The 20277-nt window shown below is 42.1% G+C and overlaps 1 protein-coding gene and 1 pseudogene across 1 annotated transcript; both read right to left on the minus strand.

Annotated features, from left to right (window-relative positions):
- Positions 1-9385: 9385 nt before the first annotated feature.
- On the minus strand, positions 9386-18398 carry Sike1 (suppressor of IKBKE 1). The gene is made up of 5 exons (XM_048351840.1): positions 18196-18398; positions 17897-18002; positions 16535-16677; positions 14719-14832; positions 9386-9880 (listed from the first exon to the last, which is right to left on the minus strand). The coding sequence occupies exons 1-5, from the start codon at positions 18352-18354 to the stop codon at positions 9779-9781; spliced, it is 624 nt and encodes a 207-aa protein (XP_048207797.1). The 5' UTR covers positions 18355-18398; the 3' UTR covers positions 9386-9778.
- Positions 12260-14154, minus strand: LOC125354412 (annotated as a pseudogene).
- Positions 18399-20277: the final 1879 nt, after the last annotated feature.

A 20277-nucleotide genomic window follows, 5' to 3' on the forward strand; every position in this document is an offset into this window, starting at 1 on the left:
AATTCCAGCTCCTTGAGTAGCTAGGATGACGAGTGTGCCACACGAGCACTAACCCAAACGACTTCCTTTAAAATAGCACTGCACCTAGGGAATACACAAGTGGACTAGACGACTTGGTGGTTACCGCTTGGCAATCAGCACTTTTGAGGCTGAGCAGGCAGATCTCCAGTTTGACCACATAGAAAAAGGAGAAGGAAGGTTGCACCCGACCACTTGAGCGTTGCCTTCACTTCTGGCTTTTTTTTTTTTTTTTTTCTGTCGGTCGTGGGGCTTGAACTCCGGCCTGGGAGCTGCCCCTGCCACACTACCACTTGGAGCCACAGCGACACTCCCAGTTTTCTAGTGGTTACTTGGAAGTAAAAGTCTCGTGGACTTTCCTTCCCAGGCTAGTCTTCCAACCGCAATCCTCAGGTCTCAATCTCCTGAGTGGCTAGGATTAGAAGGTGTGAGCCCCCAGCACCTGGCTGTTGACTCACTTCTGCCTTTTGGTTAATTAGAGATAAGGGTGATTTGGCTGACCTCCATCTTTGGTCTTCAGGTTTCAGTTTACAAAGTAGGATTTTAGGCTCCGCCACTGAGCCCAGGAAAGTCTGCTCACATTAGTCTCAAACTCTCAGTCTTCCTGACTGACGCTGAAATTTTGAGATTGTAAGTATGTGACACCATGGCTGCCAAAGATATTTTTAATCAAATTAGATGCTGATTGGAATCAACTGCACTTAGAATACAATTCAAACTCCAACTATGTCTTTAAGGCCCTAGATTATCCAGATTCCATTTGGTTCTCTGGGTCCTGGTTTCTTTGCAATTCAAATCTACTCCCATTGTTTCCTCCAATGCTTTAGAGTTTGTTCCTACTTCAAGACTCATGAGCCTGTAATCTTCGCTACTTGGGAAGTAGATATTAAAGAATCACAGTTTGAGGCCAGGCTGGGTATAAAAAGTTGGTGATGTGATGTCTGTGGCTGGCATTCAGTGTAGCTAGCTACTCAGTAAGCTGAGATCTGATGATCATAATTAGAAGCCAGCCTAAGCAGATAAAGCCAAGACCTCATTTCCAGTTAATCAGCACCAGAAAGCTGGAAGGGGAGATATGGCTCAAGTGGTAGAGTGCCAACCTTGAGCTGAAAAAGCTTGAGAGCTTGAGGCCCTGTGTGAGTTGGTGAGACTCTAACTCATGCTATGGCTGGGTGTGGTGGCACTTACCTGTTATTGGAAGAAGCACAATGGCTAAGTGCCATAGTGTGCACCTGTTGTCTCTATTGACAGGAAAAATACAAATAGGAGGATAGTAACCTAGGCTGTCCCAGGAATAAAGACCCTACCTGGAAAAAACCAAGGTAATAAAGGGCCTGGTGGTGTGGCATAAGAAGTAGAGTGCCTGTTTGCAAGTGTAAGCCCTGAATTCAGTACCCAGTATTGAAAAAAGAAAAGAAAAGAAAAAAGACATGAATTTCCTGTTGTCTCTCCCTGCCATGCTTTTCCTCTCTATCAGTTACTGCCTATCTGGAATATTCCCATTCAGGGTTCCAGATCCACTGTCACTGGTGAACAAAAGACCTTTCCAAAGTCTAAGTACATACTAGCACCATCACTTTTATTCATAAAAGCTTGTTCATTGGTCTCATTCCAAAATTAACATATTGATCAGTTATTACCCATCTCCCTGAACTATAGCATTAATTTCCTACTTGGTTTAGCATTGTATTCTCAAACATTGCCTAGGACATATGCAGCAAGTAGTTGATGTTCATTGAAGAATTAAAGAATTGTACTTGTTTTATTGAGTCTAAGTATTGGTGACATCATTATTTATTGCTTACCAATAAAAATTACACTGTTACTTTCACTGTGACATACTTTCATTATTTGGAATTGTTGTGCCATTTGGGGAGGGAGTGACTTGAATTGAGGGCCTTGACAGCTTGCACTCAGAGCCTGGACACCATCCCTGCGCTCTTTTGCTCAAGGCTACCACCTTGAGCCACTGTGCCACTTGGAGATGAGAGTCTCAAGGACTTCCCTGCCTGGTCTGGTTCTAACCATGATCCTCAGATCTCAGCCTCCTGAGTAACTAGGACTACAGGCGTGAGTCACTAGCACCTAGCTCTTTTTGTTTTCGTAGATAGGCTCTTACTATGTATTCCAGGCTGGTCTCAGAGATACATGGTGCTGAGTACTGGATGCTGGGATTATGTGCACCAGCACACCCTGTTTAGGCATAGGCTGTCAATTTTATGTATATATAAAACCAAAACATCGCTAAAATAACGGTAAAGGTATTCTTAAGACTTCTTAGCAAAGCTTACAAACCCCTTTTTAGTAGGAAATCTTTAATATTTTAAAAGTTCCATTCATCAGTTGGGTCCCATGGCTCAAGCCTATGATCTTAGCTATGAAGAAGGCTGAGATCACAGCATCTCCATTTGTTTGTTTTGTTTTTGTAGTCCTGGGGCTTGGACTCAGCGCCTGAGCACTGTCCCTGGCTTCTTTATGCTCAAGGCTAGCACTCTGCCTCTTGAGCCACAGCACCACCTCTGGCTTTTTTCTATATATGTGATGCTGAGGAATTGAACCTAGGGCTTCATGTATACGAGGCAAGCACTTTACCACTAGGCCATATTCCCAGCTCCAGCATCTCCATTTGAAGCCAGCCAGAACAGTAAAGTCTGTGAGATTCTTGTCCCCTTAACTTGAAAAAAGCTGGAAGTAGGGATATAGCTCAAGTGGTAGAGTATCATCCTTGAGTGAAAAAGCTAAGTGAGAGTGAGAGGCCTGAAGTCCTGAGTTCAAGCTCCAGTACGAGCCTATTAATAAGAAAAAGCTAAAGAAAAGGAAAATGGAGGAAGTATTTGAGTTTCTTTGTTCAAAAACAAGCATCAATACAGCAAATAAACATTTGCAGTTTTGTCCAACGTTATCAGTATTTAGGGAAATTCATATTTGTTTTGAGATTTTAGAGAAGAACAATTCAAGGTGGTCACATTAACCTTTCAACCAACTTCCTCTGCTAACTTTAATTACAGAAGAACATGTTTCAAAATAAAGCAATTCATTGACAGTGATATAAAACTACAAAATTAATTTGGGCTCCCCCATCTTTTCCTCAAAATTTTTTCTTTGTCTCAGTAGTGGGCTCAGGGCTTCTCATTCTCACTTTTTCACTCAAGGCTGGCACTCTACCACTTGGGCCACACATACCCAGTTGTTTTTGCTTTTGTTATCTTTTGAATTAGGGTCTCAATTTTTGCCAGGCTGACTTTAATGTCAATCCTAGTTATGTTCCATGTAAGTGGAATAAGAAGTGCACACTGGGGTTGGGGAAATGGCCTAGTGCTAAGAGTGCTTGCCTTGTATACATGAAGTCCTGGGTTCAATTCCCCAGCATCACATATGTAGAAAACGGCCAGAAATGGCACTGTAGCTCAAGTGGCAGAGTGCTGCTAGCCTTGAGCAAAAAGAAGCCATGGACAGTGCTCAGGCTCTGAGTCCAAGGCCCAGGACTGGAAAAAAAAAAAAAAAAAAAAAAGGCAAGGCACAGTACCATGCCATTTTTTTTTTTTTTAAAGTTGGAATGGAGTCTTAGGAACTTTTTGCCTGAACTGGCCTCCAACTGAGATCCTCCCAATCTTAGCTTCCTAAGTAGCTGAGATTATAGGATTATAGCTCCCTCACTTTAGTTTTCTTTTCTTTTTTGTTGTTGTAATTTTATAGCTTTACTTGACACTCACTGGTTAGTTCTCATCCACATTGACTGTTTCTACATATGTGGTGATTCATGTATATGAGGCAAGCACTCTACCACTAGGCCCTACTCCCAGCCCTGATGTTTTCTCTTGACACAGTTGAGATTGTGTACTACAATTGTGCTGCATTATGATCTTTCTGTCAAGTTTGGCCACAGATATGAAGATGGTCCCATGAGAAGTTGGAAAAGTCCTATGCCTAGTGATGTCTCAGCCATAGTTAAGTTTTTGGTTTGATTAACCTGCACTGCCAGTCCCATAAAAGCTTAGCACATTATGATATGTATAGTGCATAACTGAAATGCTAACATATCACTATATTGCTGGTTTATGTATTTACTATCCTTTTTTCATCATTTAGTGAACTCCCCCATTACAAATTACTGTATGTCAGTGTGCTGTACTGCCAGTTCCATAAAAGCTTAGCACATACAATTATGTATAGTGAATAACTGAAATGGTAACATCACTGTGTTGCTGGTTTATGTATTCACTATCCTTTTTTAAAAAAAATCATTTAGTGTACTCCCTCAGTTATAAAACAAATTACTGTATGTCAGTGTGCTGGATTAAGCTGGCTGTGATCTCACACTTCCATTTATAGCAAGAAGCCATGTCAAGTCTTTTACCTGTCCCAGTAGGTCTGTGTAAGTACTGTGGCATTCACACCAGGATGTTTCTCAGAACAGAACCCCAGTTTGGTGAAGCATGCCTTCATTTGGAAGAATACTAATGACATTGGCCTTACCATTGCCTAATGAGGGAAAGGGAGAAGACCTTCAAATATATTCCCTTAATCTGTGGGTATCTTCCAGGATTTTCCATTATTTTTGATCTTGTGTATAATTCTAGCTATTCAGGAGGACGCCTATACAGGAAAGGCTCTGAGAAAACCCCCACTATGTTCCCTTTGTAACCAAATACTGCTGTTTGCTGGGGGGGGTCACACTTTGGAATTCTTATTTGTTGAATAGGGTCCCCTGTAAATTCATGTCCACCCAGAACCTTAGAATGTAACCTTGTCTCGAAATATTAGAACAGAGATCTTGCCATCTCAGCCTCCTGAGTAGCTAGGGTTACATGTGTGAGCCACAGGCACACAATTTGCTGCTGGCCAATGGAAAACTCAGTGAAAACAGCCCAAATGACTAGTGTTTTCTCAAATGCCACCTCTCCCTCCCCCCCTTTTTTTTGCCAGTTCTGGAGCTTGGACTTAGGGCCTGAGCACTGTCCCTGGCTTCTTTTTGCTCAAGACTAGCACTCTTGAGCCATCGCACCACTTCTGGCTTTTTCTGTTTATGTATGTGGTGCAGAGGAATCGAACCAGGGCTTTGTGCATGCTAGGTAAGCACTCTACCACTAAGCCACATTCCCAGCCCCCCAAATGGCCCTTTGTTAATTGAAATACTGAGATGACATTCTCCAGGAATGCAAACCAACTTTGCATATGCTTGTAATCAACACATCACAAACCCTATGAAATACCTATTTTCATTCTGGAGATTATGAAATTTGATTCTCAGCATCACTAGCATATAGAAACCCACCCACTAATGCAACACATGGCTCTTGGAAGCAAGGAGAAAGTTGCATGCTGGGGTAGCTAGTTGGAACTATAGAGCTCTGCCTCTTTTTTTTTTTGCCAGTCCTGGGCCTTGGACTCAGGGCCTGAGCACTGTCCTTGGCTTCTTTTTGCTCAAGGCTAGCACTCTGCCACTTGAGCCACAGCGCCACTTCTGGCAGTTTTCTGTATATGTGGTGCTGGGGTCTTCATGTATACAAGGAAAGCACTCTTGCCACTAGGCCATAGCCACAGCCCCGTTCTGCCTCTTCTTAAGCACTTCAGAGTTAGCATGGTCTGCTTTCCCGATACTGGGGTAGGAATCCTTAATTCACTCTCCAAGTTGCTGTGGGGCATCCCAGTGACATGTCCAAAAATGGGAAAGGTGATAGCTTATTTTGAAATGTGGTTAACATAAATGAGGTAGCTGGAGAATTAAAAAGTCAGATATTAACAGATTAAAAATATATATATTTCATCATTATATGTGTATGTGTTGTGTCTTGGATTGAATTTAAGGCCTCACACATTGGGTGTACATCCACCAATGAACTCTACTCCAACCTGGTTATGTACTTCTTCACAATATATGAATAATCACACAATGAAATACATATCAACAAACATAAATGACAGCTATATACAAAGAGTCCCTAGATTATATAGTATCTCATTCCTATGAACTCCATACAGAAACAAAACTAAAAAATAGGTTATTTTAGGGATACATATGTTAAATATTTTTTTTAAAACCAGTGTGATTAAAACTATTAATAGGCAGGTACTGGTAGCTCACACTTCTCTGTGTGTGTGTGTATATATATTTTTGTTTGTTTTTGTGGGTCATGGGGCTACCACTTTGAGCCACAGCGCCACTTCCGGTTTTCTGGTGGTTAATTGGAGATATCAAGACTCATGGATTTTCCTGCCCAGGCTGGCTTTGAACCACAATCCTCAGATCTCAGCTTCCAGTAGCTAGGATTACACTATAATCTTAAACTATTCAAGAGGTTGAGATCTGAGGGTTGAAATTCAAAGCCAGTCCAGTCAGGAAAGGCCATGAGAATCTTATCTCTAATAAACTACTTAGAAAAAACTGGAAGTGGCAGTAGCTGTGGCTCAAATGGTAGAATGCTACCCTTGAGAAAAAGAATCTCAAGGACAGTGCCCAGGCCCTGAGTTCAAGCCTCAGGACTGGCACCAAAAAAACCAACCAACCAACCAACCAACCAAATAAACAAACAAAAAACAAGCCCTATTAAAAAGAGATGCAGGGCAAGACAAGCTGAAATAAATGCAAAACAATGGTGAATTTCCTATTCTGCTTTTGTGCTACTACAGGTTGAGCAAGGGTTTGTGCTAATCCCTGATCCACTGAGCTTCGCCATCAGCCCTAGTACTGGCAACATTCAATTCTAAAGTCAGGCAATGAGTCATTATGCTTGGTAATGTATTTTAATGCCATCTGTATTCTTTTCTGACAAATATTACCTTTAAAAAAGTGCAGGGCTGGGAATGTGGCTTAGTGGTAGAGTGCTTGTCTAGCATACATGAAGCCCTGGGTTTGGTTCCTCAGTACCACATAAACAAAAAAAGTCAGAAGTGGTGCTGTAGCTCAAGTGTTAGCCTTGAGCACAGAGAGGCTCAGGGACAGAGCCCAGGCTGAGTTCAAGCCGTAGGACCAGCAAAAAACCCACCAAATAGTGATAGAATGTGTACATGCATGGCTGTTTATAAAACTGTTTGCCAACACTCTTAATGATAGGTATTTCAGGCTAACTTTAAAAGATTTTTATTGCTTTTTCTGATGACTCTACTCTTTATATACACATGGTGTACTCATGTACACATCTGTAGAAGGTTGTGGGGAAGTCACAGAATCAGGAAAAAGGGTGAGAATGCAGCAGTTGAGTGCACTGGCTGCATTGGGACTGATGTTCATGAACTATGCATCTCACAGGTGGAGATGGGAGGAAGGGGATAGGAGAGGGAACAGATGACACTAATCGAAAGGAAATGTATTTATTACCTGACATATATAAAAGTAACCCACTGTATGTTACCTCTAAAACAACAATAAAATTTAAAATGACCATTTTATTTTATTTATTTATTTTTGCCAGTCCTGGGCTTTGGACTCAGGGCCTGAACACTGTCCCTGGCTTCTTTTTGCTCAAGGCTAGCACTCTGCCACTTGAGCCACAGCGCCACTTCTGGCCATTTTCTATATATGTGGTGCTGGGGAATCAAACCTAGGGCTTTGTGTATAGGAGGCAAGCACTCTTTGCCACGAGGCCATATTCCCAGCCCCAAAATGACCATTTTAAAAACAAGACAGTCTTGCTAAGTTACACAAGGCTGGCTTGGAACTTATGTAGTCCAGACTACCCTTGATTTGTGATTTTCTTATCTCTTCCTTCTGATTGCTACGATTACACATGTACACCACTACACCTGGCACATACACAGATGATTTTTTTTTTCAGTTGTGGGGCTTGAACTCTGGGCCTAGGTGCTGTCCCTGAGCTCTTCAGCTCAAGACTAGCGATCTACCACTTGAGCCACAGTGCCCCTTCCAGTTTTCTGGTGGTTAATTGGAGGTAAAAGTCTCACAGACTTTCTTGCCTGGGCTGCCTTTAAATGTGATCTTCAGATCTCAGCCTCCTGAGTAGTTAGGATTACAGGCGTGAGCTACCGGCGCCTGGTACAAATAATTTTATTAAAAGTAATTTTCAAGTTTTTTTCTTTTCCCCTTAAGATGTCTAGGCCATCCAGCAGATGAAAAGTTGCAAAATCTCTAAAGCCATCCAAAGGTTGCTTCAAAGACCTGTCTCCACTGCTGGGCAGACAGTCCACATTACATAGCTTCCTTTGCTGATATTAAGAGAAGGGCAACATCAATTTGCTACTCTTTTGTGAGGTTAAGGAGTAAAAGAAATTTCAGATCACTCAGAACACTAGCAAGTAAATCTTTTACTTTCTGCAAACTGGCAATTAAATCTTTTTGTGGTACTGGGAACTGAACTGAGGTTTTCATGCATGCTAAGTGAGCACTTACCACTGAGCTACATCACCAGCCTGCAAATAACTCATTTGAAATGCAAATGAACTAAGACCATAGAAACTGATGGTGAACCTACTTATTTATCTAGATATAGATTTACCTCTTTTACTTTTCTTGTGCCAATAATGAGGTTTGAACTCAAAATCTGGAGCCCTTGCTTGGTTTTTGTGCTCAAGGCTAGTGCTCTACCTCTTGAGCCACAGCTCCACTTCTGGCTTTTTGCTGGTTAAATGAAGGTCACCAACTTTCCTACCCAGGCTGGCTTCAAACTGCCCAGATCTCAGTTATGAGCCACCATGCCCAGCTACTACCCAGTGTTTAAATCTCAATGCTCTACTGTTGCCTGCACAGCATTGTGAATGCAATAATTTATTAAAAATGCTTTCATGTAAAAAAGAGACTTAAAAACCAGTGCCAGTAATGATATATCTTACTAGTGGCATCTTTTTTTTTTTGCCAGTCCTGGACTTGGACTCAGGGCCTGAGCACTGTCTCTGGCTTCTCTTTGCTCAAGGCTAGCACTCTGCCACTTGTGCCACAGTACCACCTCTGGCCATTCCCAGCCCCTACTAGTGGCAGTTTTAAACTATCACAGTTGCATATAACTTAAATAGTGGGATAAAGTACCAAAGAACTATGAAGTGGGTACATCTATGATATGCTCACAAGGTAAACTAAGGTCAAGATTAAACACTATTTACATTTAATCATACAGATAAAAGCTACTTGTGGTATGTGGACTGTGCACATGTGTGTGCACATATATATAGGCAAGCTCCTCAGCAGTCTGACTGATGCAATGTCTGTACTAACAATGGGAAGAAGAAACAGCTGACTGATTTGCAGGTGTGTTCCTAGGGACTAGATATAACTTCTCTCTATTTAAGAGTAAGGACACCTGACCACAAGGTGCCAGTTCCTAGCACCAGAGAGAGCTGAAACTTCACAGGTGAATGACATCACAAATTAGAGAATTTGCCAATCTAGTTCTACAGAAACAGATTACCCTTGACAAAAGCAACAAAAAAAATCCATATTTATGCCAAACAGATTTACAAAGGTTAATCTCGTAGAAGTTCCCGTAAGTGTATTTTACAATTATATATGAAATAAAATGACTAAAAATATTCAGCTTTAGAGATAATATATAAATTGAGGTCCTAGAAATAAACATTTGAGTTGTTTCTCAGATAAAAGAATGGTGAGACTCACTGTAGATTCTACTACACTCCAAAACTTTTGTGGATAGCCAATATTGACTTGGGAACTCTAAATTGCCACCTGATACTTTGAAGCAAAATGAAATCAAGTATAGGGCAACACAGTGAACAGACAGTACTCCAGTGGGAAGACAGTCCCTTCCTTCCTTCCTCCCTTGATAGACAATCTTCAGGCATGTTTCATCCACTATTTGATGGGCTGGGAAGCAAGGTCCACTGAGTTCTCCCTTCTGACCTGAAGAGACTCACTGCTGATGGACAGTAACTCTCGAAGTTCCTTATTTTCAAGCTGAAAAAACAAAAATGAAAAAGACATTCCTGTAAGAAACAGTTGTGAGCTGGGAAGACAAAAAAATAAAATAAAGTTTATTTTTATTTTGGGGGTCAGTCCTTGAACTCAAAGCCTGAATGTTGTCCCTGATCTTTTTGCTTAAGGCTAGCACTATACCACTTGACAGCTCCACTTCCAGTTTTGGTGCTTAACTGGAGATAGGTCTCATGGACTTTCTTGCCAGGGGTGGTTTTAAACTACAATCTACAGACCTTAGCCTCTGGAATGTCAAGGATTACAGCATGAGCCACATGTGCCCAGAGAAAATTTCTGGCAGTTTTTTTTTTTTTTTTTTTTTGCCAGTTCTGGGGCTTGAACTCAGGAACTGGGGGCTATCCCTGAGCCTCCCTGTGCTCAAGGCTAGCCTCTACCACTTGAGCCATAGCACCACTTCTGATCTTTTCTGAGCTGTTTATTGGAGATAAGAGTCTCACGAACTTCTTGCCTAGGCTGGCTTTGAACTGCTATCCTCGGATCTCAGCCTCCTGAGTAGCTAGGATTACAGACATAAGTGCCTGGCGCCTGGCATTCATTCATTCATTTATGACAGATTAAGATAACTTTTTTGCTTTAGTTTATTTTTGAGATGGATTCCTAAATTTTGCTATGAGGGCACTCACCCTGAATTTAAGCCCAGAAGTGGCATACGTGCACACACAAGTGCACAAAATCAACACTCAAGCTTGTAAGATGATTGAAACGCAGTGTAAATCCAACAGTTCTTTGGCTTTGTACTTCCCCTTTAGGAATGTAAGAAAGGGCTGGGGATATGGCCTAGTGGAAAGAGTGCTTGCCTCGTATACATGATAGGCGCTGGGAATGTGGCCTAGTGGTAGAGTGCTTGCCTTGTATACATGAAGCCCTGGGTTCGATTCCTCAGCACCACATATATGGAAAAAAAAAAGAATGTAAGACAAAATACTTTTAGTATCTCAAAGTAGTTATACAAAGGAGTTGCCATTCAAGATTTGTGTTTGAATTTATGTATGTGCTGGTGTCTGTCCCTGAGCTAAGCTCAAGGCTAGTGCTCTGCTGCTTGAGCCATAGCTACACTTCTGGCTTTTTGATGATTAACTGAAGATGAAAAGACTTATGGACTTTATGGCCTGGGCTGGCTTTGAACCATGATCCTCAGATCTCAGCCTCCCATGGACCTAGGATTACAAGCATAAGCCACTGGCGCTCACCTTAAATTTTTTTTTTCTAATTTAGATAGATTTTATTTAGGTAGTATCTTTCTTTTTAGATAGACAACATTAAGCCCTAACCCCATTCCTTGTCAGCTGGTTAACTTGAGGTAAAAGCTTTAGCTTCTCTAAGCCATCCTTGCTTCTCCTCTATAACATGGAGACAATAAGCACCACAATGAAGACAGCCACTAAGAATGAAATCAATCTAATACCAAGCAGGGCACTGCCACTACTCAATAAGGAAAGCAGCTACTACTGTCACTATGGCTAACATTTCACAAACTCGCTATTTGGCCTATTAATAACCTCATGACTTCTTTTAAATTATTAATCTACTGTTACTATAGAGATGATGTACATAGGGAATCAGGTCATGAGTACATTTCCTTTTTTAGTGTCTTCTGTTCTCTTACTCTCTCCCAGTCCCTCCTGTCCCACCCTGTCTCCACCCACAAGTTGTACAGTTCACTTTCATAGGTGTTCACTGAGCTTCAGTGCTGTACTTTTTCACCCTCCCCATCATCCTTCCAATGATGTATATTTGAATATACCATATACAAGGTAAAGAAGAATCATTGAAAACAAAAAAAAATCTAGTTCGTATGCATTTTATATAAATATGAAGAGGCACTTAGGCACTGCACCTTTCTCTCCTAAGAAAATCCTCTTTTGGTCTGTGTGTAAATATCTAGAATCTTGTGTAATTTACCATATCCTGGTGTCTGTCAGATCTAATTTCTGCATATCAGAGAGAACATGCCCAGTTTCTCTCATGACCTCTTTTTTAAACAGGCTAAGTGTCAGAATATGACCCTATAATGTCAGTGTGTATGCTGTAAACATTAACCAGAACCTCCAGGTACTTTGAACGTAGTAGTTTACATGCCTGGGTATGATCATTTTCTCTCTTGTCTTTCCTTCCAAAAGAAATGTCTCAGGTTGGGAATGTGGCTTAGTGGTGGAGTGCTTGCCTAGCATGCATGAAGCCCTGGGATCAATTCCTCAGCATTACATAAACAGAAAAAGCCTGAAATGGTGCTGTGGTTCAGGCGGTAGAGTGCTAGCCTTGAGCAAAAAAGACGCTAGGAACAGTGCCCAGGCCCTGAGTTCAAGCCTCAGGACTCGCAAAAAAAAAAAAAAAAAAAAAAGAAAAAGAAAAAAAAGAAAAGAAAAAAGAGATGTCTCTTTTCTGAGCTCCAGGTGAAGATCCTGTACTGCTCCTTGATGAGCTGCCTCACTTGCTGGGTGCTGCCCATGCATCTCTTAGACAAATGGTAGTGAGCTCATCATTCACCCTTTCCTGAATGTGAATACAAAATCTGTGCAATGTTTTCATAAACCTCACACTTCTGTCTGAGGTAAAGGTAAACATCTGTGTCAAGCACTATTGTTTCTGTGCTTTGTGCAGATACAGGAACGAGAGTCTTGAGTGTGGCTACTGAGTGGGCATTTATCTCTGGCTGCCTTTGGGGCCTCTGTCTATTCCATTCTCTCCCTTCCCTGGAGAAATACCTACTTTTTTCTAAAAGAGAAAGTGCTTTTGCTAGCAAAGACTCACTGAGCTTCTTGAGAGGGAGAAGTGATCCTTCCACATGGATTCTTCCACCAGGTTCAAAGGCCTGAAGTATAAAGTGTGGTTTTCCTTTTCTAGATCCATGTCCAGCCTTTCTAGTACAAAATGACTCCAAGAAATGGAGAGATCCAGAAGAGCCTTTTACAGCTGAGAACTTGCTCACTCAGGTGAGAGACTGTGAGGTGAGCATGTCCGGCTTTCCTATCTAGGCAATGTTTCTTTTTTCTCATAATATTCTCTGCAACTTCTTTTTCTTTGAATGTTACATATACAACTCCTTTGGTTCTTGTTGGATAGATCACAGATTCAACATTGCCACCCTCATTCTTAATATCTTGGAAGTGACTCTTCACAAATGTGGCCAATAACTGATTACTAACAAGGTTCTTGGGAAGACCAGCAACTACTATAGTTCTTACAGAAGCTGCGAATTCATGGCACTCAAAGCTGATGCCATGGCCGAAAGGAAAGCACCCTTGCTGTGTGAAGGACCAAGGTTTTTGGTGTTTTTTTTTTTTTTTTTTAACACTTTCATTACATAGCCCTGAAAGTCATGATTCTTCAGTCTCCTGGGGGCTAGGATTATAAGTGTGCACACTACCATGCTTGGTTAACACTTCATTAATTTTGGTATTTACTTTTGTATTTCCAAACAATTTGCCAATAATGCTATTTCCTGAACATCAATTTTAGATATTATCTGACTTCCTATTCTGGTAGATGAGGGATTTTGGTGCTTAAAACTTGTTCCTTCCATTCTCTCTCAACTTCTAGCCAAAACATGGTTTACATTTTCATTGGTTATGCTTCACTGCATTTCTTTTCATAAAAAAGGGTATCAAGAAGGAATTTTTCTGTGTGTATATGTGCTTAGGGCTTTATTTTTTTGGTCAGTTGTGGAGCTTAAACTCTAGTGCTCGGCACTGACCCTGAGCTTTTGTGCTACTTGGGGATAAAAGAGTCTCATGGACTTTTCCGCCCAGCTAGCTTTGAACCAGGATCCTCAGATCTCAGCCTCCTAAGTGGAGTTGGTGTGATCCAAGAGTACTCAATGGTACTAGAGCTTTAATTCAGGACCGCCATCAACTTTTTCAGTCTTAGCTGTCATTTTACCACTTAAGCCACACCCCTACTTCCAGGTTTTTTGTTGGTTAACTGGAGATAAAAATCTCTTGGATTTGTTTGCCAGGCCTGGCTTTGAACCTTGAGCCTCAGATCTTAGCCTCCTGGTTAGCTAATATTAAAGGTTTGAGACATGAATGTCTGGCTAGGAACTTTAATTTTAAATCATGAGCACACAGAAAATATCAATACAGTGAACACAGGGAGACAGAAACAAGAGAATCCACAGCTCTAGACTTGTTTGGTAAGATCCTATCTGGGGTCTTATGATAAAGATAGTGATGGTTTTACCTCCCATACTGTCTGGAAACTGAAAAATTGTGAAACAGCTGATGCTGGTGGCTCATGCCTGTAGACCTAGTTGGCTGGGAGATTGAGATTGGGATGATTGTGATTCAAGGAAGGCTGGAGTAGAAGAGGTCACATGCTTGCTTCTCAGTGCATGGCTGGGCAGTAAGTAGGCAGATTTCAGTCCTGTGCATGCCCAGTAGGAAGCTAGAAACTAACCTAAAAATAAACCCCCAAACAGGGCTAACGAATAGCTCAGAGAAACTGGGCACAGGTGGTTCATGCCTGTAATCCTAGCTACTTAGGAGGCTGAGATCTGAGGATAATAGTTCAAATGCCAGCCCAGGCAGTAAAGTCAGTGAGACTTTTATCTCCAATTAACCACCAGAAAACTGGAAGTGGCACTGTGGCTCAAGTGGTAGAGCACTAGTTTTGAGGTGAAGAGCTCAGGGACAGTGCCCAGGCCTAGAGTTCAAGCTCCACAACCGACCTACCCTGAAAAGCTCAGAGGTAGAGTGCCAGCCTAGCAATCTCAAGCAACGCCCTGGAGTCCAATCTCAGTACTGCCAAAGAAGGAAAAAGAAAGAAAGAAAGAAAAAAAGAACATTGTGCAATCACCTTACCTCTAGTTGGGCTAGCTTTTCTTGCACCTTACAAAACTGGTCATCATCTACCTGAACTGCTTTCCGCATCACTTCTCCCATTTCACAGATTCTGTCGATTTGACTCTCAATTGCCTGTGAAAAATGTTAAATGGAAAATTCTTTTGAATAGATATGAAGAACACAATAACATGTGCATTTTGATTTTTGAACATTTATTATAATATACCTTAAAAATTAACATGTTAATGAGCTGAAAATGTTCATTTAATCTATGCTATAGAAGTTACACTAAAATCTAATACAGTACATGATATACAATAAGCTTCTGATATTCACACATAATTTTCCAAAATATCAGTTTTAGCTGGGTGTAGTGGCACATGCCTGTAATCCTAGCACTCAGGAGGCTGAGGCAAGAGAAACGTTTGAAGTCAGCCTGGATTTCATAGTAAGATCTTGTCTCAATACGTTTATTGGTAAGAAGCTTACCAAAGTACAAGATGCCTTATCTTTGGATAGATTTCTCAGAATGTATACCTACATGAGCAAAACTCTGCTTTCCAAGTTTTCTTCTCTGGACCACAGAAAATATTTACCTTTTGCTTTTATATGAAAGCCATTCAGATGTTTAAAATATTCCTTTCCTCTAAAACATTTAAGTCAGTAATATGTATCCAAAGGAATCTAAGATGTAACTTATCTTTTACAGTTGCAAATATTGAGGCTTAATCTATTTTTGTGTGCATATACCAGTAATGGAGCTTGAACCCAGGGCCTCACACTCTTCCTTATTTTTTTCACTTATGGCTGGTGCTCCATCACTTAAGCCACTCCTTCACTTCTAGCTTTATGCTGGCTAATTGGAAATAAGAATCTCACAGATTTGTCTGTCTGAGCTGACTTTGAACCACAATCTTCAGATCTCAGTCTCCTGAGTAACTAGGCTTATAGGCATGAGCCCCCAGCACCTGGCTGAAGCTGCCATCTATGAATACAAGATTACATAATACAAACTGAGAAGCATTCCACAACTGAAAACAATTACTCATTCTCCCAATTAAATTACAAGCAACCAAGGTATGGAAAGGATGCCTTCTTATAAAAACTGTGTTTTTCTAATAGCAATAATTTAATAATGATTTATTGCTGGCCTGTGTAATCCAGAAACTATTCTTCTTACAATGAAGAAACTTATAGGTCTTGCTTCTTACAATCAAGATACTTAGTTCAGTAAAATGTAAATATAACCACCAGCCAAGTGTTTCCTGTGCCTCTTCAAAATTAACAGGTATTTTGGATGAATTGACTTTGCTCTGTAGCCCAGGCTGACCTTAAGGTCATCACAACGAGCCTCTGTCTCCTCCCAAACCCCTTATCATGATGAAAACAGATCTTTTTTTTTTTTTTTTTTTGCCAGTCCTGGGCCTTGGACTCAGGGCCTGAGCACTGTCCCTGGCTTCTCTTTGCTGAAGGCTAGCACTCTGCCACGTGAGCCACAGCGCCACTTCTGGACATTTTCTATATATGTGGTGCTGGGGAATCGAACCCAGGGCTTCATGTATATGAGTCAAGCACTCTTGCCACTAGGCTATATTCCCAGCCCTGAAAACAGATCTTGATGGGGGTGAAGAACAACTTTAACCTTACTCAGGAGGACCTGAGCATCCCCTCAGCCCTTTCTCCCTATTTCTATCTTCAGAAAGGTACAGCAAAATCAACAAGTATGATAAACTTGAAAGAAATACTTTTTCAACAAAACAAAACCAAGTACACAAACTAAAACAGTCTTGCAATATAAAGTCAGCTCTAGAATTGATTTATCAGTGTTTCTTACTGCAGAGTGAGACTGGTGAGCTCTGAGGACTGGTCCTGTATCCATTGCTTTCTTAGCAACCATTAACTGTAGCATCTGCTTCCGGTACTTGCTCATGATAAGTTCTAAAGCATCCTGGTGCTCCTCCAGGGAAATCCACAGCTCTGACAAAACAATAAAACAAAATGGCAGCGATGTCTGTGAGAGAGCGCTCACCCAGCCAAGCATCCTAGGGAAGCCTTCTGAGGAATACTCCCAGTCTCCAAACTAAGCATTTGGGCATTTTATGAAACCCCATGAGTTACTTTTAATTCACAGTAATGAGCCAGTATCTAAGTCCATAAAAATAAACAGGCCTCTATGAAAAGTAACTTTTTAGGAGAGGCAGCCTAGTCTGAGAAATAACAAGATGTACAGTTAGAATGCATGGGTTCTGTGGTTAACACTCATAAGCAATAGATCATTTAATTTGTTTCTCCAGCCCTATTTTTCTTTTTCAGTGTTGGGGATCAAATCAGGGCCTCATGCTTGCTGGGCAAGTGCTTTGTCACTGAGCTGCATCCCAGGTCAGATTCTATTTCTCACTTGCATTGTGTAAGTAATAGATTTGTTTACCTTGAAATGAAGATATGATAACCTAAGCAGAAACCTAGCAAAATGATAGGTGTGAAAGCTGTAATCTGGTATACAACTATTATATCATTATCAGCCCTAAGAATATATAACTGAGAATATAATTCTGCTCTTCCATCTTGCAAAAGACTGCATAAAACCTTCAATTTCAACTACAATTTGCATCCTAGAATTTAAATTTTAGGCCCTTGAGAATAGGAACTCTTGTTATACAAGCCTCCACCTTTAAAAAAATCCAGGTGGGCATCAAGGCCTTGCACTTGTAATCCTAGCCACTCACATGGCTGACATTTGAGGACCATGGTTCCAGGCCAGTAGCAAAGTCCAGGAGATTCTTTATATTCAATTAACCACAAAGAAAATAGGAATTGGAGCTGTGGCTCAAAGTGGTAGAGCCCTAGCCTTGTGCGATAAAGCTCAAGGGCAGCGCCCGGGCCCTGAGTCCCAGCTCCAGGCCTGGCATGCATGCATGCACGTGCGTACACGTACACGTACACGTAAACACACACACACACACCAAGCCATATGTGATGTGTGTGAATGCAAAAGCAGTCAGATAATCTTAAGAAGGTTCATGTGACATACTGTTATTAGAGAACTCAACAATCAAAAGCAATGATCATAGATAAACAATGTGCACTTCTGTGAACTTTTAAGGCGGTTTTGTAACAACTTTCAAACTACTGCCAGACTTGAAAAGGGGGGGGGGGGGAAGCCCAATATAGTAACTACACAACAGATCTGACTAACCTCTATTTTCCTGCTGCAAGTCTCTAATCTGTGTGTTCTCTTGGGACAGCAGAATGTGAGGTTTGTATTTGGCAATGTCTCTCACGTCGGATGTATCCTCTTGATACTGGATAGACAGATGGCAGACAGAAGAGCGTGTAAACAGCAAGGGTGGCAGCACTGGAATGGAACTGATAGGCGTCGGCCCCGGTCGACGCGCTCGGGTCGGAGCCAGTTACGGCTGAGCCCGCCGCCGCCCGCGTCCCCGTCCGCGTCCCCGTCCCCGCCCCGCGGCACCGGCGTACAGGCCTCCGCCTGACCTGGTCGGGAAGCGCCGAGCCCGCTTCCCGCATGGCGGCCACTCGCCGGTGCAGCGCCGCGGACTGGTCTACCAGGGACTCGGCGGCCGCGTCGTGCTCCCGCAGCCTCTCCAGTAGCGTCTTGGCGTCCGTCAGGATCTTCTCGATGGTGCAGCTCATAGCGCCGGACCACAACAGCCCGGCCCCGCACACCGACGTCAGAGCTCCCGGAACCGACCTCAGGGTTCTACGCGTCACTTCCGGGATCCTTCACAAGGCGCTTCCGCAGTGGAGTTGCGCGTGCGCAGTAGAAGTCTAGCCTTCCCTTCGCGACCCTACGGACGTGCTGGGCCTAGATGTAGGGTTAAGTTGATGGGTTTGTTCCTCACAAAACTTAATTCTTTAGGATGTGTGCTGGTATGGCCTTGGCTCTTTTGGTCAAGGCTAGATGACTATCAGTTTAGCTACAGCTCCACTCCGGCTTCATGCTGGTTGATTAGAGATTCTCATGGGCTTTCCTGCCTGGATTGGCTTTCAACTGCCATCCTCAGCTATCTGCCTCCTAAGTAGCTCGGATTACCGGCGTGAATCATCAATGCCCAGCTAACAGCATACTTTAATCATAGATTCTCAACAAACATTCACTACCCTAAACCTGTAGTCCTGACCATAATGTGGGTCTTCTACTGACTACTAAAAGAAGGCAAAGATAAACATTTCCTTTTAGGTAGGAAATCAGACTTGTATACTGAAGGATTGACTCCCACCATACTATCCCAGGCAAAACACCAGGTATGCATGAGCATGCTTGACACAGGCAGGAAAATCTGACCTAAGCCTGACTGTAAATATTACACTGTGGGCCTAACTGAAAATTCCCACCTCCCTCAGCCCTAATAGTCTTTCAATAACCTGTTTCCTTGCTTAGACCCCATAAAAGCCAAACTGCAACCCTCACTTCTTGAATAACCTCATCCTGCAAAAGGTTGCTGCCCCTGGCTTCTGTGCCTCAATAAACAGTCCTGGCCTGTTAAGAGTTGACTCCACCCTGTTGTCTCTCCTCCAGTTTCCTAACATACACATGTAATGATATACAGGACAGAAGGGAAAGTTGCATGCTGTTTGCTCACACCTGTAATCCCAGCTACTCAGAGACTGAGATCTGAGGAGCAAAATTCAAAGCCAGCTCCAGCAGGAAAGTCCCTGAGATCCGAGATCCTTAGCTTCAATTAATCACCAAATAACTGGAGGAAGAGCTGTGGATGAACTGTTAGGGCACTAGCCTTGAGCAACAGCGCTCAGAGACAGTGCCCAGGCCCTGAGTTCAAGCTCCTGCTCTTGCAAGGCTTTTCTGCTCAAGGCTAGTGCTCTACTGCTAGAGCCACAGTTCTGCTTCCAGATTTTTTTTTCTTTTTTTAATTTATTAATTAAACAAATTTTTTTGACAAGGTGTTGTGCAAAAGGGGTAGTTACATAGTAGGGCAGTATGTACATTTCTTGTGTTATCTTACACCGTGTTTTTCTTTACCTTCCCTAGGTCAGGTAGACATATATACAATACACAATGTACCAAGAACATATACAGATGGGGCTGGGGATATAGCCTAGTGGCAAGAGTGCCTGCCTCGGTATACCCGAGGCCCTAGGTTCGATTCCCCAGCACCACATATACAGAAAACGGCCAGAAGCGACGCTGTGGCTCAAGTGGCAAGAGTGCTAGCCTTGAGCGGGAAGAAGCCAGGGACAGTGCTTAGGCCCTGAGTCCAAGGCCCAAGACTGGCCAAAAAAAAAAAAAAAAAAAAAAGAACATATACAGGAGCCACATGGCCTACGCCAAAGAAAATTCGCCTAGGTCTTTAAATGTAATGTCTACAGTAGTATGTTGACAATAGTCTTATATGAACGTACATACATAGCTTTTGAGCTATTGTGATCCACTGAGAGGTCAATTTTTGACCGTTATATGTTGAGTAGTTGTTTGGTTTTAGTTACATAATGTAGGGTCTCTGACCCAAACCTGTGGGAAATACCATTTGACAAGAGGTTTTTTGTTTCACAGACCTGGTCTCTACTGTCTCCCCGTCACCCCATCTTAACAGTCAT

Source organism: Perognathus longimembris, chromosome 7 (assembly GCF_023159225.1).
Source record: "Perognathus longimembris pacificus isolate PPM17 chromosome 7, ASM2315922v1, whole genome shotgun sequence".
NCBI lineage: Eukaryota > Metazoa > Chordata > Mammalia > Rodentia > Heteromyidae > Perognathus > Perognathus longimembris.

What these genes read in the sequence shown, in the direction of transcription:
- Sike1 (XM_048351840.1), bottom strand. Translation starts at nt 18,354, where the DNA reads ATGAGCTGCACCATCGAGAAGATCCTGACGGACGCCAAGACGCTACTG. An exon ending in CTCACCAGTCTCACTCTGCA is followed by an intron (nt 14,833 to 16,534) that starts GTAAGAAACACT and finishes CATTTTTCACAG; the next exon opens with GCAATTGAGAGTCAAATCGA. An exon ending in AAAAGCTAGCCCAACTAGAG is followed by an intron (nt 9,881 to 14,718) that starts GTAAGGTGATTG and finishes TTGTTTTTTCAG; the next exon opens with CTTGAAAATAAGGAACTTCG.